Below are 27,730 nucleotides of genomic sequence, written 5' to 3' on the forward strand. Positions count from 1 at the left end.
TATCAGATATAGATATACAATGTTTAGGACTATTGGTAGTTTGGGGTATCAGATATAGATATACAATGTTTAGGACTATTGGTAGTGTGGGGTATCAGATATAGATATACGATGTTTAGGACTATTGGTAGTGTGGGGTATCAGATATAGATATACGATGTTTAGGACTATTGGTAGTGTGGGGTATCAGATATAGAGGATATACAATGTTTAGGACTATTGGTAGTTTGGGGTATCAGATATAGATATACAATGTTTAGGACTATTGGTAGTGTGGGGTATCAGATATAGATATACAATGTTTAGGACTATTGGTAGTGTGGGGTATCAGATATAGATATACGATGTTTAGGACTATTGGTAGTGTGGGGTATCAGATATAGATATACGATGTTTAGGACTATTGGTAGTGTGGGGTATCAGATATAGATATACGATATTTAGGACTATTGGTAGTGTGGGGTATCAGATATAGATATACGATGTTTAGGACTATTGGTAGTGTGTGGTATCAGATATAGATATACAATGTTTAAGACTATTGGTAGTGTGGGGTATCAGATATAGATATACGATGTTTAGGACTATTGGTAGTGTGGGGTATCAGATATAGATATACGATGTTTAGGACTATTGGTAGTGTAGGGTATCAGATATAGATATACGATGTTTAGGACTATTGGTAGTGTGGGGTATCAGATATAGATATACGATGTTTAGGACTATTGGTAGTGTGGGGTATCAGATATAGATATACGATGTTTAGGACTATTGGTAGTGTGGGGTATCAGATATAGATATACGATGTTTAGGACTATTGGTAGTGTGGGGTATCAGATATAGATATACGATGTTTAGGACTATTGGTAGTGTGGGGTATCAGATATAGAGGATATACAATGTTTAGGACTATTGGTAGTGTGAGGTATCAGATATAGATATACGATGTTTAGGACTATTGGTAGTGTGGGGTATCAGATATAGAGGATATACGATGTTTAGGACTATTGGTAGTGTGGGGTATCAGATATAGAGGATATACGATGTTTAGGACTATTGGTAGTGTGGGGTATCAGATATAGATATACGATGTTTAGGACTATTGGTAGTGTGTGGTATCAGATAAAGATATACGATGTTTAGGACTATTGGTAGTGTGGGGTATCAGATATAGATATACGATGTTTAGGACTATTGGTAGTGTGAGGTATCAGATATAGATATACGATGTTTAGGACTATTGGTAGTGTGGGGTATCAGATATAGATATACGATGTTTAGGACTATTGGTAGTGTGAGGGTATCAGATATAGATATACGATGTTTAGGACTATTGGTAGTGTGGGGTATCAGATATAGATATACGATGTTTAGGACTATTGGTAGTGTGGGGTATCAGATATAGATATACGATGTTTAGGACTATTGGTAGTGTGGGGTATCAGATATAGATATACGATGTTTAGGACTATTGGTAGTGTGAGGTATCAGATATAGATATACGATGTTTAGGACTATTGGTAGTGTGGGGTATCAGATATAGATATACGATGTTTAGGACTATTGGTAGTGTGGGGTATCAGATATAGATATACGATGTTTAGGACTATTGGTAGTGTGAGGGTATCAGATATAGATATACGATGTTTAGGACTATTGGTAGTGTGGGGTATCAGATATAGATATACGATGTTTAGGACTATTGGTAGTGTGGGGTATCAGATATAGATATACGATGTTTAGGACTATTGGTAGTGTGGGTTATCAGATATAGATATACAATGTTTAGGACTATTGGTAGTGTGGGGTATCAGATATAGATATACAATGTTTAGGACTATTGGTAGTGTGGGGTATCAGATATAGATATACGATGTTTAGGACTATTGGTAGTGTAGGGTATCAGATATAGAGGATATACGATGTTTAGGACTATTGGTAGTGTGGGGTATCTGATACGGAGTGCAAGGTATAGTCTTATTGCTATATATGGTATAAGTATGTTAGAAAATACCAAATCCATATTTGTAACTACATACACACCTTGTAAATAGTGGGAGGAAAATTTAAACGTCAACCCCCGACTACGGCCCCAGCTCTAAGCAGTAAGTAAAGCTACGCATGCGCAAAAATTTTAACAACACAAGACCCAGTGTTGTATGCACGGCATTTTCCCGTCGGTTTATGTTACCTGTAATTTCAGTCATTTGCTTTTTTATTTTGTTGACATGCGTTAATGATTTGTTCTCTCTCTGGTTTACACTGTAAATAATGTTCACCTCATCAGATGCATGGGAATATGTGCACGATATTGAAATATCTTTGTAGTAATGGATCTATTATTTCTCTGATCAAGACCATACTCATATCCGATATAAATAGGAAAATAACAATAATGGTAATCCTTTGTAACTATATACGGAATAAACAATATCGCTATCACTTACTACGACACATGGGATAATACATATACTCGTTAATACCCGGTTACTTTACACTGCATACATGATCACATACATAATCGTTAAGACTAGGGGATACTTTATATAATTGATAATGCATTGTTACTATATATTGGGTAACATGTTTCATTACAAATACTTTGTTACTTTATAGGGGATAACACATGATTGTCAATACCCTGTTACTTTATATTTGATAATATATATACTCGTTAATTCCTTGTTACTATATAGGGGACAATACACATTATCATGATTAATTGTTACTATATAGGGAAAAACAATCGTCGTTAACACATTGTTACTATATAGGGAATAACAAACGTCGTTAACACATTGTTACTATATAGGGAATAACAAACGTCGTTAACACATTGTTACTATATAGGGAATAACAAACGTCGTTAACACATTGTTACTATATAGGGAATAACAAACGTCGTTAACACATTGTTACTATATAGGGAATAACAAACGTCGTTAACACATTGTTATATATATAGGGAATAACAAACGTCGTTAACACATTGTTACTATATAGGGAATAACAAACGTCGTTAACACATTGTTACTATATAGGGAATAACAAACGTCGTTAACACATTGTTACTATATAGGGAATAACAAACGTCGTTAACACATTGTTACTATATAGGGAATAACAAACGTCGTTAACACATTGTTACTATATAGGGAATAACAAAGTCGTTAACACATTGTTACTATATAGGGAATAACAAACGTCGTTTACACATTGTTACTATATAGGGAATAACAGACGTCGTTAACACATTGTTACTATATAGGGAATAACAAACGTCGTTAACACATTGTTACTATATAGGGTATAACAAACGTCGTTAACATATTGTTACTATATAGGGAATAACAAACGTCGTTAACACATTGTTACTATATAGGGTATAACAAACGTCGTTAACATATTGTTACTATATAGGGAATAACAAACGTCGTTAACACATTGTTACTATATAGGGAATAACACACGTCGTTAACACACTGTTACTATATAGGGAATAACAAACGTCGTTAACACATTGTTACTATATAGGGAATAACAAACGTCGTTAACATATTGTTACTATATAGGGAATAACAAACGTCGTTAACATATTGTTACTATATACAGGGAATAACAAACGTCGTTAACACATTGTTACTATATAGGGAATAACAAACGTCGTTAACACATTGTTACTATATAGGGAATAACACACGTCGTTAACACACTGTTACTATATAGGGAATAACAAACGTCGTTAACATATTGTTACTATATAGGGAATAACAAACGTCGTTAACATATTGTTATTATATAGGGAATAACAAACGTCGTTAACACATTGTTACTATATAGGGAATAACAAACGTCGTTAACACATTGTTACTATATAGGGAATAACACACGTCGTTAACACACTGTTACTATATAGGGAATAACAAACGTCGTTAACACATTGTTACTATATAGGGAATAACAAACGTCGTTAACATATTGTTACTATATAGGGAATAACAAACGTCGTTAACACATTGTTACTATATAGGGAATAACACAGGTCGTTAACACACTGTTACTATATAGGGAATAACAAACGTCGTTAACACATTGTTACTATATAGGGAATAACAAACGTCGTTAACATATTGTTACTATATAGGGAATAACAAACGTCGTTAACATATTGTTACTATATAGGGAATAACAAACGTCGTTAACACATTGTTACTATATAGGGAATAACACACGTCGTTAACACACTGTTACTATATAGGGAATAACAAACGTCGTTAACACATTGTTACTATATAGGGAATAACAAACGTCGTTAACATATTGTTACTATATAGGGAATAACAAACGTCGTTAACATATTGTTACTGTATAGGGAATAACAAACGTCGTTAACATATTGTTACTATATAGGGAATAACAAACGTCGTTAACATATTGTTACTATATACAGGGAATAACAAACGTCGTTAACACATTGTTACTATATAGGGAATAACAAACGTCGTTAACACATTGTTACTATATAGGGAATAACAAACGTCGTTAACACATGTTACTATAGAGGGAAGGGAAGGTTATCAATAATCTGAAACAACAAATTATATTTTAATCATGTTTCTTCACGAAGCACTCACGGTGTTAGTTCTCCTTGTTATCACGGGTTTTGTTTTGTCCAGTTCGTATCCAGTCTATCTGTTGAATGTATATTTTCCACACAAGGAATATTAACAAACTTTAGAATCACACACGTTAATTTACATTCAGGGTTACTTTCACTTTCCATACATTAAAATACATTTCACCTGACAACTTATAGGTTTCTTAGCTTTTAAAGGGATCGTTAACTCGCCCAAGTATACCTGTGGGTACTATAACTTGGAATGGTTATGAGATATATTGCTATATAACATTTTGTTGTTCTGTGCCATTACTATCCAGAATTGTTCAAATTGTAGGTCTTTGTATATCTTTTAATTCCTCTCCAAATCTAATTTACGACTTCATAGGAATTACTCTGGGTATGCCTCGTTTCTTTTTTATCATGTCGTATGACGTCATAAAGTGGCATGGCGTATATGCTGTATGACGTCATGACGTGTTAATGTCATACCCTGTTTTCTAGATATAACTCGATACTCAGTGATAAGGCATTAAGACGAAAACTGTCACCGAATACAAAATATACTTTTATAGTCATCGGTTAAAATTATATTTTTATTTATACAGTCATCGGTTCAAATGTTTTATTAACCTCTATAGTCATCGGTTAAAATGTTTTATTAACCTATAGTCAGCGGTTAAAATGTTTTATTAACCTCTGTAGTCAGCGGTTAAAATGGTTGTATTATTTCTGTAGTCAGCGGTTAAAATGATTTTATTGTTTCTATAGTCATCGGTTAAAATGATTTTATTATTTCTATAGTCAGCGGTTAAAATGATTTTCTTATTTCTATAGTCAGCGGATAAAATTATTTTATTATATCTATAATCATCGGTTAAAATGATTTATTAACCTCTATAGTCAGCGGTTAAAATTATTTATTAACCTTTGTAGTCAGCGTTGAAAATGATTTTATTATTTCTGTAGTCAGCGGATAACATGATTTTATTATTTCTGTAGTCAGCGGATAACATGATTTTATTATTTCTGTAGTCAGCGGATAAAATGATTTTATTATTTCTATAGTCAGCGGATAAAATAATTTATTATTTCTATAGTCAGCGGTTTAAATGATTGCTGTTCTATAATGTTGAAAACACATACATACATATCTAAACACTGCATCAGTTTTAAATCTATGTCAAATTCGTTTCATTCTGATGACGTATATGGAAATATTTTCATTCCTACACTTTGCCTTGTATATTGATTCGTGTTCTGTTATTGTTCATTTTGTTTTTATCTATGTTGTGCAGATTGCTTTTTGTCATATGTATCACGTGAGCATGACACAAATTGCATGCATAAAAACAAAACCAAATTATCACTTAATCAAAACAAATGGGTAAAATGGAAATTTTGTTTCAGAATATAGAAAATTTCAAATTGCCCTAGTTTTCCGTTCTGGATTAACAACCTCTCCCAGTGACTACTATACTCATCTTCTCCCATTCATGGCGAGATTTCTGGAAGAGAAATTCATTCAGAAAATCGATATTGAAATAGCATTGATAAACTATGGGGCCGCAGTAAATCAACTGTTTGGATTCAAAGAAATCAGCAGTTTGGAAGAAATGCAGACAATAATTTTAACCGCACCAGACAAACTGCAGTCAAAGTTTGCGAGATTTGGAGATGTCCTTCAACATCTCGATTTGCGTATTTTCAACAACGTGTCCAGTGATACATCCAAACACGTAATATTTATTACGGACAAAGTCTACGATAATCTGAACTTGAAAGTGAAAAACGGGTTAATAAGGTTAAAAAGGAAAGGGATAAAATATCATTGGGTGCTGATTGGTGGAGAAAGCAATGTGAGTACCCCGGGGGATACATACCTTATAAACGACTACCCGAGTCTCACTCACAACTATGACGTCATAGATGATATCACAACAGACATTGCTCTCGGTGAGTATTATTTCTGTTTTTTTTATTGGTCCATTTTGTTGCGAAGGATTGACATAGATATAATATGTTAAGTAATCAAAGAAAATTGTGGAGTTTGACATTTTGAATTTAATTTTAGTTTATGCATTTATTGTGGATGTGTTTTTTTTGACAAGAATAAACATTATTATTTTAGATACGATAACTATAAAATGCATTATATAAACGAATATTTTCATATTTAAATTTTATTCCTTTGCAGATGATAGTGAATATTCTGAAGCCTTGGTACCAAAGACAATTCCAAGTGAAACAGGAACACTGCAAAGTATGTATGTTTAATAAACATATCAATATATCAGTCTATATCTGTAAGAGCAAAATAAATCAGTTTAGCCTCTAGCGAAGCTGATTAGATACGACAGCTATTCTGGTGATATTTTAGGGGCCCTTTAATCTGCTATATAATTAATGATTAACAGTACTCACACATAGAGTATCTGTTGTCACCTGTTTTGGTCATTCTACTGTAGTATACACTTATAGCGTCTGACATCACAAATGATAAGGTCACTCTGACGTCACACATATCTTCCGTCATTGGAATGTCTCATTTGTGAAAATGTATAACATACTATTCGAAGTTCGCGTGCTATATATGATATAAACAAGAAGATTGATTTCCCGATCAAGTATTAGACCGATAGTATAATCCAGGTCTATTTTTTCTAGACTTCACATAGCTTATTATATATATAATTTGTCACATAGCTTGTTATATAGATAATTTGTCACATAGCTTGTTATATAGATAATTTGTCACATAGCTTGTTATATAGATAATTTGTCACATAGCTTGTTATATAGATAATTTGTCACATAGCTTTTATATAGATAATTTGTCATCCTCCTAAAAGTGCATCAAATCAATGACCACTTAAATAGTGACCTAATGATTTATTTGTGTGCTACATTCACCCGTGTATCATTTCAGACTCACAACAAACAAAGATCATCATAGCGTTTCGTTCTGGAAGTTCTACCTCGCCTCCAGAGTTCTTCAAAAAGCTGTTGCCTTTCATTAATTCATTCATCGATAGAAACGTTCTGTCCGAAGCCAACACAGACATCGCTGTAGTGAACTATGGGAAAGCTGTTAATCTAGTCTTCGGATTCCAACAGTTGAGCTTTGATGAGATGATGGACGCTGTGAGCGGAATAACAAAAAAGTACAGGAGTAAATTCTCGCGTTTTCCGTTGGTCATTGAATACATAAACCAGGAGATGTTGGTGCCACCGGCGGTAGCAGATACAGACGTCAGACATGTGATATTCATCGCAGATCAGCTTTATGAGAAGTTAGATTCTGGTATTAGGAAGGGAATAGAACATTTAGAGACTAGGGGTATCCACACACATTGGGTACTTATAGGCGATAACAGTGCTATACCTACCACCAGTGTAGCCTATAAGGTGGCAGACTATGAGGAACTACGCATGCGTCAAGATATATCAGTTCAGATCCTTTCTGATATCACACAAGGTAGGATATTAACTCTCCTACTATCTATTGGTTGTGTCGCCCTTGTAGGTGTACACGATGTCTCTGTCAACCCTTCTTTATCATTGACATTTGACTATGTCACCCGTGAAAAATCATTGCATTTTACACATACCTCATTTTCCTATCAGTATTTTTGGATTTGTTTATCCATCTGTACATATACTTAAGATAATAATTGTCATTTCACCGTATTATATACACACATTATTTATTCGATTGCAGGAAAGAGTTATGCAAAGGACGTCAATGGAATCCCAACGCAACCGGAAGTGATGACACTAGCACCAGACTCAAGTCAGGGTTAGTACTGTTTGTACTGTTTGTACTGTTGGTACTGTTTGTTTGTATGCACATTAGATATGCATTTCGCGATGGACAAATCTTCCTTCCTTCCTTCCTTCCTTCCTTCCTTCCTTCCTTCCTTCCTTCCTTCCTTCCTTCCTTCCTTCCAAAGACATTCATTCATTTCTTCATATATTTTTTCATTCATTCATTCGTTCATTGCACTTATGCAAATATGTCATATATTACAGACACTACCTTCGAGGATAACACTGACGGTCATACTACTGAGATACCGAACATTCCTGTAATAGAACCAGCCACAGGTATTGTTATTAACCCCCATTTTAGGATCATACAATGGGGACAGCAGGCTTATTTACGAAGATCAGAATTAACGAATTAATTGATTAATTGACAGGATAACGCAATGTTGGATTTGCGATTAAGATATTTTGGACGTAGAAAGGAGGAAAAGCAAGGCATATGTGTATATAATTGATACATACGTAGATTTTACAATACACAATTAGAACGTTATTATACTCGACATATTTATTCATGGTATGATGTGTATATTGTTGTTCAAAATGAAAGAAAGTTGGTGAGCTTATTTGATTATTGTGTTCAAATAAAATATTGCGTTGAAATTGATATCGTTTTTTTGGCAATATGCGAAATTCAATTCGCATAAACAGTTATAATGAAAAACAACTCCTGTTTGTTTTGCAGAAGAAAGAAATATAAAAGTGGTAATAGTATTCCGTACCGGAAGTGGAACGTCTCCTAAAGACTTCTATCGCCATCTCCTTCCGTTTATCGACAGCTTTCTGTTTGAGAGTGCTGCCATGCCTGATGTCAATATGGAGTTCTCGGTCATCAATTACGGAAAAACTGTTACTAAAGTAATCGGATTCAAAGATCATGACCTAGAAGAGTTGCATGGAATTATCCTGGGAATATCGAAGAAGTATAGAACTAAATTTGCAAGATTTCAAAACCTTCTTGAATTTCTGAGACAATCTGTTTTTACACCCAATAATGTGTTACCAGATGATGAGAAGCATGTTATCTTCATAACAGATAAGTTATTTGACAGTATGGACGACAGCATTGAGAGAGGAATAGATGACCTTGAGACAAGCGGTGTAATGACCCACTGGGTTACCATAGGAACACAACCGACAATACCTACCAGAGGTCACGTGTATTCGACACAAACATACAGTGGTCTATCAGATTACGATGTATTTGCAGCTAATTTCAAGATATTGGCCGATATATTAACAGGTATTTTTGTTATGGTGTAAACTGAAGTCAGTTGATAATGCATAAATATCATTTGCTTTGACATTCTTTCATACTCATTTTAATCATTTATTCACCCGTGTGTATTCATCGAGAAATAATGCTCATTCAATATTTTTTTTTTTGTCAATTCGACCAAGGACATATGCCGATAACTTATAACGAACAATCTCGTCCATTTAAATGTTTGTAAGCCATACAAAGTTAACATGTTTATATTTGATGAGTGTTGCCAGTATGAGTATTGTTAAAATCAATGATAGAAGAAGTCATCTGAACTATATTGAATCGGAGGGACTTGCTCTGAAAGACAAATAATCTTAATTTTAGGATTCATTCACATCAAATATTTATAAAAACAGATGTAGGAAATAGCTTTAAATCCCCCCTTAACGTTAATTTGTTGATAATTTCCTAAAATTACCTTATACGCTACAAGTTAACGGCCAGCAGCCACATCAACTAGAGACTGTCTTCATTAAAACATATGTTGTTATATGTATTGAAATCAATTCATAATACGATTTTTCTCTCTTTTTTAAAATGTTTTTTCTTTCTTTTATTTTCCATATTTATTTGTTAGAACCAGGAGCGAGATATCAAACCTTTCCAACGACAACAATGACAGACCCCACCACAATCCCTGTGATGACAACAAAAGGCATGTACATCTCCTAATATCACTGGAAACACCCTATGGTTGATTGAAAATCTAATTTCTTAAATTATAAACAATACTAAATCTTAAAAGATTAATTTTAAAAATAATTACGATATTGCAAAGTCAAATAAAATATAAACGTTTCTTAGCTTTTTACGCATACACAATTGATATGAGGTCTGTGGATAAGTTGATGATACTAGCATATTTTTAAAACAATTCTTATTGTTATATACAGAAACCAGGTACGCCAAGATTGTTGTAGTGTTTCGATCCGGGAGTTCCACTTCGCCACAGGACTACTTTCAACACCTCCTGCCTTTTATTGATACGTTTGTTAACAATGTGTATACTGACCAGGTTCAGGCCGAGTATTCTGTGATTAATTACGGTAAAAGTGTGTCACAGTTATTCGGATTTAAAGACTTTGACGCGTCAGAACTACAATCTATCATACTAGGAATGTCGAAGAAATACAGAACAAAGTTTGCCAGATTCCAGCAGCTTCTGACGTTTCTGCGCCAGTCTGTGTTTGTACCGAGCCAGGTGACGGAGAGCGATGAAAAACATGTGATTTTCATAACAGATAAAATATATGATAGGATGGATGATGATCTCCGTAATCAACTTCGTGACCTTGAGGACGGCGGTGTCACTACACACTGGGTGTTGATTGGTCAGGGCCAGGATATACCTACGCAAGGGAAAAAGTACTACATAACAGATTATCCGGAACTGTCGGACACGACCGACATTCCAGTGCCTTACAAAATCCTTACAGACATACAGTATAATCGTAAGTCTATTTTATCTCGGTATATCTACATTGATTGTTTTTATAGTTATCACAAATTATACACCCTATGAATATATCTTTGTTAAATTATAGAGACTGTTAATGTACATTAAATGTCGAATGTTAACATGTGATGATGCGCTTCAATACCTACTAGTTTATCATAGAAATGACATTTGGTATATAAATACGGAATTTCATTGTACACTTAAGATGTATTGCACATCTTATAATGAATGTATCGGCTAAAACCAATCATAATGTTTTCAATCGAAATAGATGTTTAGAATGACGTGTTAACTCACTTTAACATAATGCACATTTCTTAGCCGAGATACAATTATAAATTTAGAGGACACTTGTCTGTAGGAATGGAATCAATTCAATGGTCGTGTTTTCTGTTTCCTCTTCCCTGTAATTATCGTTGAAGTGATGTGTTATGAGTATAGTAATCAGATTAAACGATGTCGTCGACAGGACAAACAACACCTCGAGTTCCATCAACGGAAGCAACAAAAACAACGGAAACCACAACAAGATCCTCACTGCCTGACAATTCATCGAGTAGTGCAGACGTAGGTACGTGTACTTGTTAGTAACTGCAGTCAGGGGAATAACTTTACCAATGGTAAGCGCCTTTGTTCTACCTACTCGTTCCATTCATCACTGTTTCCCTAAAAAAATCCAAGTAAACTTTATGCGCAAATTAATCAAACACATATTGTTTCCGCAATGTTGCTATTGGCTTTGATTTTTTTTTAAATATTATATCATTGTATGTATCCAACGAAATGATGAAAAATAAAATACTGGGTATTTATCACGATAATCACCTGTAAATTTCCAAAAAAAAAAACAAAAAAAACGCATAGACATAATTATTTATTGACTATGGAAAAAAAAGTATACCATTTCTTTACTTTTCAAATCTTGAAATCGAATTTAATAAATGCATTTCATCAATACGTGAAAACAAATCCATTTGAATATATATTGTATGCACGTAGAAACGTTGAAAAAATATAATTTAGTGGCATTTTCAGTATTGGAGGCATAGGTGCTATATTGACTGCAATGTCTATCTGGCCTTCATTTTAGAAATTTGTTATTTGAAGCAATTACCTTTTCTCTGATTTCTATTGTCATAAGATGGTTACCGTCCAATGTCGAACACGTACTTGTTTTATTTTTATAACTGGCAGTGTCTTGTTTTACAGATTCATCACTGGCAGACATTGCCTTCCTTTTCCATGCATCGAATAAACTGTCAAAGAAAGTGTTTAAGAAAGGATATATAAAGTTCTTGCTTAGAATGATTAAAAAGTGTAAGCTGGACAAGGGTAACGTGAAAACAGCTCTCGCCACGTACGGAAATAAAGGACAGCTTCTGTTTAATCTCAACACCTTTTCCCAGAAGAAACCTGCCATGAAGTTCATACGAAAACTTCCAAAGAATCTTCGTTTTAAAAAGGCAGATTTAGCAAGCGGCTTGCGTCTTGTCAGAGAACAGGTATTTGTGGATCCATTTGATAGACCAAGAGCCCCAAACTATCTGGTTGTAGTGACAGACAGTCCATCTGATGACGGCATCGATGAGGTTCTTGTAGAAACAGAACTACTTAAGGATCAGGGTGTGTACGTTTATATGTTATCAATAGGAGACATTGGGGAAGAAATGATAATTGTACCCAGTGAACCTGCTGCAGAAAACTCTAAACAACTATCAGCTTATACGGATCTGGCAAACTTCAAGAAATCAGGAAAATCAATCATGAATAAGATACCAGCACGTGAGTACTGACTTTATCACCACATTTGCCACTTAATAATGTCAATTTCCAGAAATAATTAAATTGTTCTACTGTACTGATTCATTATTGATATGGATTGATTAGAATACACAAATCGCACTCGAATGAATAGTTTACTAACATAATTCGCTCTGAATGGTTACGAAGAAATTCAATTTGATTATATGCAGTTGACTTTTTTTTTCCACAACAGCGACATTTTCAGACACATAACAGCGATCTACAGTATTACCCACGTGATAATGTTAATATAGAGATTACCCAACGAGTGTTTGTTGTTTATGGACTTTATTTCATCCGAGTAAGTTGTTTTTTAATGCCAGAAAAGACACGAGCTTTAGCGAGTGTCTTTTGTAACTTTTAAAAAATAAATTACGAGTGTGAAATAAATTCCATATCCAACAATCAGGAGTCGTGTGACCTGTTAATACCACAATAATATCGGCTTGAATCAAAGGGAAACGTGACCAAGTCTTATTTTGCGTATGCAATATGGTGCACCGGTGACGGCCGGGACCCGGTGATGTGACGTCATTCGATTATTGATGGCGTCAATAACAATTGCAGCTCGGATCAAAGTTCGAATTCTTGACCAATCAGAAGACCGGAAGGATATCTTCCACTAGTTGAATATAACACATATATATATTCAACAAACGGCACATCTATACAATTAACTGAGAGTGGAATAACACAGCGTATTGTGGTAGAAACGTTCATATTTCATCTTATACCATTACCATGGAATTATACAGCGGCTATCATGTTATGATTATGGTTAAATGACATATGGAATGTATGCACTGGAATGTTTTAAGACTCCTAGACAGTAATTGAATCGACAGCTGTTTGTCTAAACAATAATCTTATGAACATTGAAAAGTTTAATTGAGTACACTTCACACCTCAATGTTAAAATGCAGGCTTTGCTACTAAAGTCTATTTAAATTCTTACTTACGCGAAAAATGTTTCAAACATTTCAATACAAATGAAATATTGTTGAATTAATCTTTTTGTAATATCAATTGTATTATGTATTCATTAAACAGATGCAAACGCAAATTTCTTGGACATAACCCCAAGCAAGAAATCGCCTAATAAAACTCCCGCGTAATTAACCACGTTTACAGTAGTTACCTTGTAATCTATATATCACCGGATGTAAATCAAGACATGGTGGGAATACGTCTCTTAAAATGCTCTGTTTCCTTTTCAGTTAAACTTCAGAAAAAGAAAAAAGGAGGAAAGAAAAAGAAGACTACAACAATACCAACAAGTACAAGCACTACCCTGACATCAACACTTCAGTCAACAAGTATGACGCCAGCAGATATAACTACCATATTTACTGTGCCATTAGACAAAACATCAACGGACATAATGACAACTACTGAATCAATTCTGACGGCAACTAATCTAAACCGTACGACGGAAAGTTTCATGGTGACGTCGCCTTCAGCTTTAGACACAACTGAAGCGCTGATATCGACAACTAGAGAAGATGATACCACAGAAGGTGAAAGGGTGACGTCACCATCGCATTCAGTCACAACTAAATCACTGACGTCGACAGATGGAGAACATACGTCAACGACAATCAAAATGACGTCACCATCTGATGATGTAATAACGACCGATGCAACACTTTTAATAACCGAACCAAAGCAATCTACAGAAAGGGCCATAGTAACGTCAACACCGGATTCCGACACAGTAGAAACAACAATGTCAGCACCTACGACAGCAAAATCTACGGAAGTATCTATGACGACTTCATCAGAGGAGTCTGACATGTCAACAACACAGCTTTCAACAAAGTTAACTTATACACAAAGTACACAAACAACACTACGAACAACACCGGTTACAGTAGTAACATCCAAGGCCCCATTAGTCTCGACTAGGTTTAGTTCGGCATCTTTACCTGAGCGTGTTACATCATCTAGCGACATAGCTCCCGTCAAAACATTAGGTACGACAACGTCACGATCTGAGACTTGGACCACTAGGGGTTACTTCACTACGACGAAAGCTCCAAAATCCACGATAGGACGTGAGGGGGACACTATCAACGGAATGAATACAACAAATGGACAAACAAGAGCGATAACGGAGTCTACAACATTAGGGGATCAACACATAGTGTCGACAGAGAGACGGATGTCAACATCAGATTCATATGTTATGCCGACAGTTGAAATTATAACCGATGAATCAACAGATACGGAAGTGGAATCGTCCATTACAACCTCTCCAACACGATACACGGAAATCATGACACCTGTGGTAAACAAAGTGTCAACAGAAGCTGTCGGTATGTCGTGTCTCTTTGAATGAGGAATGGATGCATGATCCCGAAATATAGACAAACCAATATTTACTATAGGAAGAGTACCATCCCTGGTATGAACATTGACGATTCTCTAGTCAAACTGAAATTGCAATGTTAGACTTTTCTGTTAGATAATTTATTTGCTCTTAAAGGAAGTGTGAAAGTATATATCTTATATAGAACGAACGCTTGGTATGAACAATTCATATAATCATCCAGCATTCTATGCAATGAACACATTCTAGCTTCGTTTCTATTTCAATCATAAACCAACTTAGCCCTCCATGCAATGAAACCAATATAGCTTCATCTCCATTTCTATCATAAAAAGTGACTACGAAATCATGTTTAGCATGTAGCATAATGACAATCTTGAGGATTCCTTATTTCATAGTAATTTTGAATTATCACCAACAAGGAAAGTTTACCGATATGCTAAGCGTTTTTTCGTAGTCCGTTGCTATGGTGTGTGTATACAAATTGCATTATCGAAACCCGCTTGAATGACATACGTTAGATATATTTCAGAAATCAAAGAACTTTTTATTTATCATTTAAACCTGCATACTTCACAGCATATATGAAATACGATATAGTGATGTTAAAATATGCATAATGATGTTAATTTTGATGATGACTTAATTACAGATTTTATTTATTTAGATGACTTTATTTACAGTTTACAATTGTATATTGGCATTTCTAGGGATTTTGTATTTTTATTGATAAAAATGGCACGTGAGTACAATATTTTGTGATACTGTTTTTTGTTAATTCATGTTTTCATGTTTTATAGTGCCTAAGTGCACTCATTGATATTTGTTTTCATCTGTTTACTCATTATCAGTATACGTCATTTTCAAATACTATACGTTTCTTCAATGTGTTGGTTTTATTCGTATATTTGTCACTTCCTGTTACATGTATGTTGCTTGCAAATGTGACAAATGTTGCTCCTGACTGTGTCTTGCAAATTTTAAAACCTTCGTTAATGCACCACGTCTGTCCTTTTGTCTGCATGTCATTTTCTTTTCAAAGCTGTGTTCAATATACGTGAAATATGAGCTCCGTTGTAGGTACCGAGTAATCATATTACTCTGTTCTAAATGCTACAATCACAACACAATTGCAAAATTGGTATGAACTGTAGGATGATAAATTATTATATATTTTTGTTTCATTAATTAAATATGTTATAAAGATCGATTTTGATATAGTATTAGAGTTACTTAAAAGATACGATTTTGTGAATAGTATTTTGATCTTCATAACCTATACTACTCACCTTGAGATTTATCAATGAGTATTATGTGAGATTTATCAATGAGTATTATGTGTATATTTAATTTCTGAAATTAACGGCAGGTAAGAATACGTAAATTTCAAATAAGTTTACTTCTTGGGATTCTATATCGATGGGTTAATTGTTAAACTATATCTTCATGAATCAGTAATTTACAATGATGTTGAAAACATATTAATTCCACTGAATTTAAACATAGATAATGCATTCAGAAACAACATAAGATGAAATACATAAACATATTATGTTTATGACTAATATTCTGTTCTTCTGTTATATTTTAGCTACTGTAGCACCGATGTCCTTATCAGGTAAGCGTCTGCCAAAATAATATATTTCCAAATAATTCCAAAATCTATCCTCAAACGGTGAATCAATCCTATTACAATAGCGAGTGCTGATATCTAAGCTAAATACTTACATGTATAACTAGCCTGATACTGAAATATGTTCTCTGTCCATTTACTTTGCAACGAGTTATCCCCCTTTGTAAGTATTTACCTGGTTACAGTGAGCGAGGAGGCTGACATAGTCATCGCTGTACACTCGTCCATCACCGCCACCCCGAGTCATTTCAACATTTTGCTGGAGTTCCTAGCTGAGTTGTACGAACAAGCTGATATAGACGGTGGCCGTGTCAAAGCCGGTGTCTTGTTTTACGGTTCTGCAGCCACGCCTATATTCTACCTTGATCAGTAAGTCTACTGTGTTCTAAAATATCAGAAATGTTAAAAACATTTTGTTAATTCTCAACAAACCTTGATTCCAGTATAAGGAAATCATGTCTGGGGCTTTGCAAATCAATGAACACATGATTTAAGAGGCAATTTTAAAAATAGCTATTCGGTCCGAACGAGATACTTTATGTCACATTCAATTGGTAACACAAAATCTTACACTCGGATGAGTTATTGAGTTATTAATATAAATAAGAATTTTACCTTTCAGATATCTAATACAGACAGAAAAGTAATCTACTGGCCGTGATATGAGATGAAACCGTATTCTATAATTGATTGCATACTAGATTGTTAATATAAATAAGTTTTTCATCATGTTCAGATTCAACAGTTGGGATGATGTCTTTGTAACAATTTCACGGACAAGCAATGCTCTGCGAAGTAATGTAGTGGACGCCTCACGAGCCATGAAAAGGGCCTCTGACATGTTTGCTGCTGCAAGAGGAGGATCAATCCCAAAGGCGCTTATTATGGTCACAGATGCGGCATCCAATGAAAACATTCTTATGATTCCCGCACGGAAAGAAGCATTGATAAATAATGGTGTCTCCATCTACAGTGTGGGAATAGGGTTACCAGAGAAGGAGGAGCTGGAATCTCTAGCTAGTGCCAGCGAGAATGTTTTTAGTGTCATTGGTTATGACCAACTCCCTAGAGCTGCCCAAGACATCAAGCGAGAGATACGTTCATGTGAGTAATAGCATCGCCTCAACATAATTGATATGGACTGGGGGATAAGTGATGATAGTATTGTCATTTAAAAGAGTAATGTCAGGTTAAATTTGATGCCTATGCATAATTAACAATTAGCAAGCGGCTAACATAAGCAAATTATGCAAAGTTATAGATAAATGAATACACTAAAAATCTGATAATCTGGAAAACACAAGCTTGGCAGACTTTGATGACTGTTCCTTTTCTGATAACGATCGATTGCCTCTCAAGGATTATGTTTAATTCGAAGTCGTAGTAGATTGTCTTTATTGTCCATTTTTCTATTTTAGTACAAACAATGCCGGAGCGTGTGACAGTTCCTCCAGTAACATCCACACCCAATCGTAAGTATATGGTACAGAATATCATACACAACACATCGAGATACAGTACTTATTAATAGTATAACAATACTAATACCTATATACAGAAATTATCAAGGGAGTTTACAGTTTGTCTGTACCCATTATAATGATGCAATTAGGATTCGACTAATTACGTGTTCAAGTAAGGTTGCTTTATTTATCTATACGTTCCTGATAGAAACTCCTCGTGATTTTTCGAACAACGTAAAAGTTAGCTATCCCTGTTTGTTAAACAGTGTATTAGTGAGCAGTCACTGCTAAACATTATATCGTTGAGTTCTCCATGTTTGCTAGGGTTTGTATGGGTAAGCTGTCCCTGTTGGTTGGTAGGGGTAGTGAGATGTCCCTATTTGTGTTAGAAATATTGTGATGTCCCTGTTTGTGTTAGAGATAGAGTGATGTCCCTGTTTGAAACATTTTGAAGTGAGTATTGAGGTATGTTACAGCCATCAAAGAAATATCATTGGCTTCAGTGATTGTTCTTTAAGTATATATGATACACATATTGTAAAATTGTCAATTTTACGTGATCACAGTAGATAAGTTAGATGTATTTGAAGGACTTCGCAAGGTCTCCATACAATGCTACATGTGGTGTATCTTCGATTAATTCCGTCCTCTTTAAAATCTGAATGCAGTCTGCGTAGAGGCGGTTTGGTGTTTTGAAGATCTTGTCATTCAAACAAACAACGGTATTGCCAGAAATTCAATTAAAGCGGGATTAAATCATCTCAGGGATATAACTACTGGATTCATATCTTGATGGTCTTTATATTGTATTGCTACTATTATATAAATATGTATGTAAAAAGCGGTTTTAACAAGGAGTGATCTCTCTTTAGCTGCTGAACCGGTGGAGAAGACCACGTCGCCAACCAGTTCGTCAGGTAAGCGTTTTACTCACACCGTCTGTTGTTTCATTATTAGGTCAATACAAGACCACGTGTTCCCGTCATGCACCTTAGTGCTTCCGCTTTATTAGACCTTTTATACTACCGAGTAGTTAACAATAAGTTACATATATCAACTAGCGGTTTTGGGAATAAGTAGATGCATCATATATATCACCATTTTAGATAGCGTACGAGGCAAGGTGTTCATAACCAAAATATCAAGTCTCAAAATGTACTGTAATATAACTGTTCACAACTATATAACCAAATAATCAATCCTTAAGGGCATTCATTCGAGATAATGGTTTGCGTGAATGAATAAGATGTCTCATTGTTAGAATTAAGGTGTCACAGTTTAAGATATTGATCAATATTCATACGGATATTGTAAGCGAAAGGTCGATTTAATTTGTATCCATCCGATATAAACTATAGCTGGTTAGAGGTTTTAAATCTAGAAAGAATAATGATCACATTCCGTGACTTTGCTTGTTCATCCAATTTGTCCATCCGCTACATAACTGCATATTAACGTTTTGATATTCCATCGATCGCTATGTTCGTTTTCACATTTTTACATACTTTTTCGAATTGGGTGACTCTTGAATTCTTTTATTTTATTTAAATTATTAGTAATCTTAATAAGAAATTGATCATTTGAATTCAAATTCATTTCTAGATGAAATATAACGATTTTGAAAATAATGATGGCCATTTTAGTAATATTGGGGCCACGAAATGGAACTGATACATATTTTCGATATTATCCTGTAGTTTGTATATACAATTTCATTATAGAAATCAAGATGTTACCTGCGTTTTAGTATATTGTAGAAAGTTAAACGTTACAATAAACACGCTGGCTGCCTTTATCTATATAATAATAAACCCATGTCTTTCGTCCGTGCTTCCGGCAATTCCTTTGTATTACAGAGCCAATACGTATTACGTTTCCACCTGCGGGCGGAGGTAAGTAACTGTTTTGTATATCTTAATTAGCCTCTTGATCAATTAGACGTAAATGAGTTTGTATCACTGAGAGGAGTGTTTTCCCTTTAAAAAGGTAAGTGGTTTATGCCTCAGAAGGCGGATGTCCTAACCTCAGAGGGTGGAAAAGGACAAAATTTCTTTTGAGATATTATTATGTTGAGTGAATCAATGCTTCTACTACCAGACCTCTGAAATCTATATCACGTTGAATCATAAATACGTAGGTACGTTTAAAGACGCCCTGGTTATGTATCTATGTATCGTGTTGAGTGATTGAGAGTATGGAAGTGACTGGCATATTAATGTTATAATTATAAGATATACACACATATTAGCATTGCGTTTGTTACACATCATTTATGTTATATTGTTTTAGTCATCAACTATGTTGACATATTTGAGTTACTTTTCAGAACTTTTCGGCGATGAAGGTAATAAAGACACGCACGCCCAATTGGCGCATATTTATATAAACAAGCTATATCGCGTGTATAATCCGGAGGTACATCTGTATCTATGGCGACGCCATATGACGCCGTATAGTAGATACACCGTACCTGTTTTATCTTTGCGCATTCGCTTCTCATAACTTTGTGTACCTGTAAAATGTATCAGATCATCCATCTGCTTTACGTGTATAAAATGTCATTGGTTTATACAATCGTTTATGTGTCAATAATGTGTGTATCAAAACCTTGTTTTTACACTTTTCGTGTCCAAAAAATAAGTACCATGTTTTGTGTTTGTATTAAAGATTTCCGGATAACACTTCGGATCATGATGTAGTTTGGTACCGATATATTTGCAAATGTTGTAAAAACTCCCACTATTTTCAAACGTGAAGCCTGCCATATAAAATGTATCCCTCGAGGTGCCCCCCTACATATACCACACTAATCAGACATTGATATTTTATCAGATGCTTTTGTGAGAAGGTTTCGATCTTGTCTCTGGATTCCAGGGGCTTGGTGTGGTATACTGTGCAACTGCTGGGTAGAGGGCGCGCGGATTAACTTCTATATTATGTGACGTATTAAGGTGAAGGAGGTAGAGGGCGCGCGGAGCTGTATAGTAAGGTGTTGGTAGACAAATACGCTTGTTAAAGTGTGTGGTATTTGGGTACTGATATTTATTTGATGGTACTCATGAATTATTTTAATTCCACATATTTGTATATTTAAAATCATACCGAAATATATTATGTGATATCATAATTCCACAGATCTAATTGTCATGCCTTATATGGTAGAAGGAAAATCATTATAATTTTTAAAAAATGTGTTTTATATAATGACAATAACATATAATTGTACAAGGTTTCACCACAGTTACGTCCTATGCTATACAATATGAATTGTGTCATTCGTAACATCTCAAATTACTAATGGTGGTGATAATTTGTATCGTAAACCTATTTCCCTTTTAAAATTGTCAATTAACTGACCATAGTAACCGTTCTACATATATTGATTGATACACATGTCGGTAATAACCATTAGTTCCTGGTCATCCCATTACAGCGTTCTACGACTGCTCCTCAGGTAGCGCCGACATTGTCTTCATAATAGATTCCTCCACCAGTGTCGGTGGACGGAGCTTTAAGAAAATGCTTGATTTCATGACCGACTTTGTCAACACCGTGGACATTGACTCCGGAAACCATAGAGTGGGCGTGGTTGTCTACAACACTGGGATCAGTACCAAGATATTCCTAGACGATCATACTGATAAAGACAGTCTACTGCAGGCGATCACTGGTATCCGGTACACGTACGGCAACACCAACACTGCCGATGGATTACGTGTAGCTAGAGAAGATATATTGGGGGCGAAAGGAGACCGCAGAACGGTTCCAAATGTGGTAATACTGATAACAGATGGTATTCCGAATATGAATGTCCGAAGAACCATACCAGAGGCGACACTAATAAAGGAAGGGGGAGCTCGAATGTACCTTATAGGTGTGGGATTAAGTCCTGGTATAGCTTTGGATGACATACCTTCTGAACCCTTCTCCGAAAACGGTTTCTACATCAACGACTTTGATGATTTACCATCAATAGAAAACAGCATTTTCTCTGGGATCTGTAAAGGTACATTATGGAGTATCAGCTTTGGAAACTTGCTTCAGCATTTTATTCTTTTTCACGTCACTGTATGACACATAGCTGTGGAGATTGGCTTTATTTTCTTTTTAATCATCTCTCTTATCATTTCATCTGCCAGTGTGACCATTTTACTTTCTGTTTGTTTTCATATTAAAAACTCGACTTGGTGATGGATTTACTAAGAGAATAGGACACATCTTACATATGTATATTTGGAATGTTGAAAGCAAAAATAGCAAAACGCTGTGGTGATGGTACCAATACAACAACACTGATTTTTCTACATTTGTAATACAGGTGTATGGGGAATGGTATCGCTAGGTTAATATTAATGGTGCAGGTATTATTGATTGAAAATAGAGAGGACCTAGCTAATGTACTTCCTGTCTGGTTTGCATGGATGTGGTTGAGCTATATTAGACTGGTGACCAGATTCACTTCGTGGAACAGGTAGTAGGTTTCGAGCAATCTGGTGGAGGTCGAAAATGATACCATGGCAGCGGTGATAATGCTGATTAATATTGAAATAAGATTTTATGTAAAGCCTGATGATTGCTTCTTAGATCAGACATTATAATGTTGATTTGGTTGAGGGAAATGTTGCAAACACTATTATTGATTGCAGAAAATAACCTTTTCTTGGTGATTGGCTGACAGATATAATAAGGCCACGGTGATTGGTTGCAGACAACTACATTCACGGTAATTTGCTAACGGATATGATATATACACGCTGATTGGTTAAACAATAGCATGATATATGCAAGGTGATTGGTCGACGATACTTTAAACGGTGATTGGACCCTACATATTTACTCGTTTTTCTTTTGGTGAATGGTATTTGTATCAAAATATGTAATAAATTTGTTGATCATTATTTAAAAACTAAACAGATCATTTACTATAAGGTCATACTCGTACATCAAACGTCATCTTGAAGTCACCATTTGTCATTTAACGTTTACTTCTGTTCATCAACTCGTCGGTTTATTCTAGAATGTCATCTACGTCTTTTCAGAAAAGAAAAAAACATACGTGCAATCTTTGTTGAATATGTGTGATGTTCACAACTTCATTCGTTTTCAGAAACCATTAAATGTGTGTCCGGGCAGGCAGATATTGTCATACTCTTAGATTCATCAACAAGTGTTGGCAAAGAAAACTTCAACAGCATGCTGGATTTCACTAAGAACATTGTCAAGTCACTAGATATCGACTCCGGTCGGTTCCAAGTTGGTATTGCGACCTATAATACATATATAGTTCACAAGACAATGCTGAATGCATTTCAAAGCTCGGGTGATCTCCTGAGGTTGATAGACAATATTCCATATACTTACGGTAATACAAATCCGTCAGATGCATTGAAGTTTGCCAGGTCGAATATTTTCTCCCCAGAAGGCGGGGACAGACCAGACGCTTCTAACATCATTATACTGATCACTGATGGACTTGCTAACATGAATCCGAGGCGGTCAATTCCGGAGGCAAATCTGGCTCGAGATGAGGGCATACGAGTATTTGTGATGGACATAGGTGTAGGGAGGGCCGCGGAATTAGCTGGAATGGCTAATCAGCCACTTGAACACAACCGATTTAGCGTCGATACATTTGATGATATGGATAAGGTCAAGAATGCATTAATGACCGAGATATGCGAAGGTATATATATTATTTTGTACGACATGCTATATGTATCTATGCTCTCTCCGTTGTATTCTGGTTCGGTCATTACTAAAAATAAGATCTGAACAAACTCATCATAAAATCAATTTTGTAAAATATTACAATTTTTTACCCATTTACCCTATTTGACCCATTGGTGCATGGTCATTTGATACAATGTCATACAACCAACATGGCATGTTTTACTACATGAACAAAGAAACCCCACACTAATACCTGAATATTTTCTCACAAACTGCAGGGATAAATTCTGGTAACACAAATAAAAAATCTAAATTTTCAGAGAGTCGCACATGTATAGCTGTACAGCGAGACATCGTGTTTGTCATTGACTCTTCCTCGAGTGTGGGGACAAGGGGTTTCCGCAAGGTTCTCTCCTGGATAGCAGAGCTCGGACACACTATCGATTTAGACGGCGGTTCATATCGGATAGGAATTATTGTCTATAATACACAGGTCACTAAGAAAATTTACCTCAACCAAGCCACTACCAGGGCAGACCTAGATAGTGTACTAAAGAATATACCATACACGTACGGTAATACTAACACAGCAGGTGGTATCAGGGCCGCTCGGGAAGATCTGTTAGCCCGGGGCCAGGGGAGAAGAGCGGGGGTACAGGGAATGATCGTTCTTATCACCGACGGAGTATCAAATATGAATACGCAGCAGAGTATACCGGAAGCTAACAGTGCAAGGGCTGCTGGGATACAGGTGTACGTTATTGGTGTAGGTTTGACCGACCGACAGGAGATCGATGGGATAGCTAACAAACCTCTCTCCGTTCATCGTATACTTGTTGGCAGCTATGACGCAATGCCAGCGATTTCGAATGATTTATTTGATGGCGTTTGCTCAGGAGGTATTGTGTCACTTACTTACTTGTTTTCTTATGCAATATTCGATAACAAGCTGAAAATATTGTTGTGATAATATATTAACGTTAAAAGAATATCGTTACCCCCAGTATTTCAAAGTTATAGGAACTGTTTTATTGTCTTGTCTTTTATTTATTATTTTAACGTTATCGTTACTGTGATGTCATCATTTGTAATTGTCGCTATCTATTTAAGCCGCTGCTCTCTTAGATATATTTCACGTTTGTTTTCGTGTGCGTATGTCTTGTTTCAAAATTGTTGCCTGTCATTTTTTTTTTTGAATTTCATTTCAGTTTATTTTTGAGTTTTGGTTTTCTAGCAGAACATGTCTTTATCACACTATCATTAATATATTATTTAATATAAAAGTGTGCGTACCGATGTTTTATTATGAAGCCTGGAATAAATATATAACTTTTTGCTCTCTCGTTCACCACATCGACATTTGAATCATTTAAAGTTAATCTACCTATGAAACAAGATAAATTGACATTATTCGAGTAGCTAGCCGTAGCCCTATCCGAATCCTAAATAATTGGCTATAAGTTATGTAATATCACTGTCATTTCCAAACCTTCCAACATTGGCCCACGGAGAGAATAGTTGGGACCACGCGAAGTATAGCGTCATATAGTGTTACTGGTCAGGGATCAGCGTAAGAGTTCTCACATATAGTGTTACTGGTTAGGAATCAGCGTAAGAGCTCTCACATATAGTGTTACTGGTTAGGAATCAGCGTAAGAGTTCTAACATATAATGTTACTGGTCAGGGATCAGCGTAAGAGTTCTAACATATAATGTTACTGGTTAGGAATCAGCGTAAGAGTTTTAACATATGTTACTGGTAAGGAATCAGCGTAAGAGTTCTAACATATAATGTTACTGGTAAGAGATCAGCATCAGAGTTCTAACATATAATGTTACTGGTTAGGAATCAGCGTAAGAGTTCTAACATATAGTGTTACTGGTAAGGAATCAGCGTAAGAGTTCTAACATATAATGTTACTGGTAAGAGATCAGCGTAAGAGTTCTCACATATAATGTTACTGGTCAGGGATCAGCGTAAGAGTTCTAACATATAATGTTACTGGTCAGGGATCAGCGTAAGAGTTCTCACATATAATGTTACTGGTCAGGGATCAGCGTTAGAATTATAACATGTAATGATGTATCAACAGGGGTGGTAAATCCGTTGATACCGTCGCTACCACAACCACAGCCGGGAGCCTCAGGTAAGTTAATTTTTATATACTCTACTTGTTAATGGATATTTTTCATTTATTTATGTATACAAATATTGATTGTAACATACGGAAGTCCATTCACGATTATATTAACGGACATGAAGACCATATTTAATGATATATGTGACTATATATTGATCATTAATACCATAACATTAATCTACAGAAGCTTTCGTCACTGATAAAAGCATTTCTCATTAAAATGATTGATACATATTTAATCAATTGATATATTTGTAACCATTTCATCATTGACAGCGTAAAATATAACAGGAAACGTACAAAAGCATTTCAAACAGCTAAATTATGATATTTCCAATTCATGTTTTCAATGTTTATATTGAATATTCATATTTAGTAATAAGTATTCCGAAATATTATCAATATAGAATAACTTTATATTTTCAGTGATCAAGGAGTGTTCTGATGGAAGAGGCGATCTTTTATTTATCCTCGACTCGTCAACAAGTGTCGGAGATGAAAATTTTCGTAAAATGCTGGATTTCATGAAAGATATCGTCCGAGCGGCTCCGATTGATTCCGGACATTACCAAGTAGCAGTGATAGTCTTCAACTCCGATGTCAAGGTAACTTTGTTACTCGATGCTATTGATAACCAGCGGGACTTGTTGACATACATAGACAATATTCCATACAGTTACGGCAACACCAACACTGCCTCCGCTCTCCAAGCTATGCGCGATACGATTTTCATTCCGTCAAACGGCGATAGGCCAGATGCTCCAAATGTTGCTGTTGTAATGACCGACGGAGAGTCCAACATCAACTCTGGACGGACGATTCCCGAAGCTAATGCCGCGAAAAGGGAAGGTGTCGAGATCTATGGAATAGGTATCGGACTGATGGAAACTTCTGAAATAGACGGGATATCAAGTGTGCCTTTAGACACTCACAGATTCAACGTGGATAACTTCGACAACCTTAACGACATGAAGGCTGACATATTTGCCAAGATATGTATAGGTAAATGCATGCATGGCAAGGCGTATTATTCCAGAGCTATATTTACATTGATTCATTTAATCGTTATTCTATATGATACAGATGTTTATGATTTATATTAAATGCGTTAAATGTCTTAATGGATCATATTCCTGGTAAACAAAACCATGTAATATCAAAAGTTTTTATCACCAATATATAACAATAATTAATCATGATCTTGGCACACACGTCGAGTAACGACGATTGATAAGGAAATCGACCAGTTCGGAACTAAATAGCAATGTACGTAAAATGGCCTGGGTGCGGACATTAACATTTTATATTTGGGAAATAACACAGCAAACCTAGTGTAGTTGGTTACGGGAACATTTCTAGATGTTATCAAAAATAAGCAACAATTTTTAGAGACTTGATTGTGTTTTTGTATATTATGTGTTGTACCACAAACGCATATGCTTCAGCAAATATTGCACATCTATGCTGCTTTTGTATACTGAATTTATGCTGTATTGCTCTAAGAAATATTATCTTACAA

The 27,730-nt window shown here is 35.3% G+C and overlaps 3 protein-coding genes across 3 annotated transcripts in view; all 3 read left to right on the forward strand.

Moving 5' to 3' along the window:
• The window catches only part of LOC117317679 (collagen alpha-3(VI) chain-like), a 158,037-nt gene that overhangs the window by 93,609 nt on the left and 36,698 nt on the right, over positions 1–27,730 (forward strand). The window contains exons 11-17 of the mRNA XM_033872552.1: positions 2,055–2,105; positions 16,896–16,922; positions 17,123–17,306; positions 17,674–18,041; positions 18,356–18,409; positions 19,273–19,317; positions 20,257–20,292. Coding sequence (XP_033728443.1) covers positions 2,055–2,105; positions 16,896–16,922; positions 17,123–17,306; positions 17,674–18,041; positions 18,356–18,409; positions 19,273–19,317; positions 20,257–20,292 — 765 coding nt within the window. The remainder of the gene's footprint in view (positions 1–2,054; positions 2,106–16,895; positions 16,923–17,122; positions 17,307–17,673; positions 18,042–18,355; positions 18,410–19,272; positions 19,318–20,256; positions 20,293–27,730) is intronic.
• Positions 20,509–27,604, forward strand: LOC117317682 (collagen alpha-1(XII) chain-like). Its single transcript, XM_033872555.1, has 3 exons — positions 20,509–20,744; positions 26,164–26,217; positions 26,638–27,604. The coding sequence occupies exons 1-3, from the start codon at positions 20,699–20,701 to the stop codon at positions 27,312–27,314; spliced, it is 777 nt and encodes a 258-aa protein (XP_033728446.1). The 5' UTR covers positions 20,509–20,698; the 3' UTR covers positions 27,315–27,604.
• Positions 20,677–26,211, forward strand: LOC117317681 (collagen alpha-6(VI) chain-like). The gene is made up of 2 exons (XM_033872554.1): positions 20,677–22,406; positions 23,508–26,211. Exons 1-2 carry the CDS (start codon positions 21,920–21,922, stop codon positions 24,170–24,172), a joined length of 1,152 nt encoding a protein of 383 aa, XP_033728445.1. The 5' UTR covers positions 20,677–21,919; the 3' UTR covers positions 24,173–26,211.

This window comes from Pecten maximus, chromosome 19 (genome assembly GCF_902652985.1).
Source record: "Pecten maximus chromosome 19, xPecMax1.1, whole genome shotgun sequence".
Lineage (NCBI taxonomy): Eukaryota > Metazoa > Mollusca > Bivalvia > Pectinida > Pectinidae > Pecten > Pecten maximus.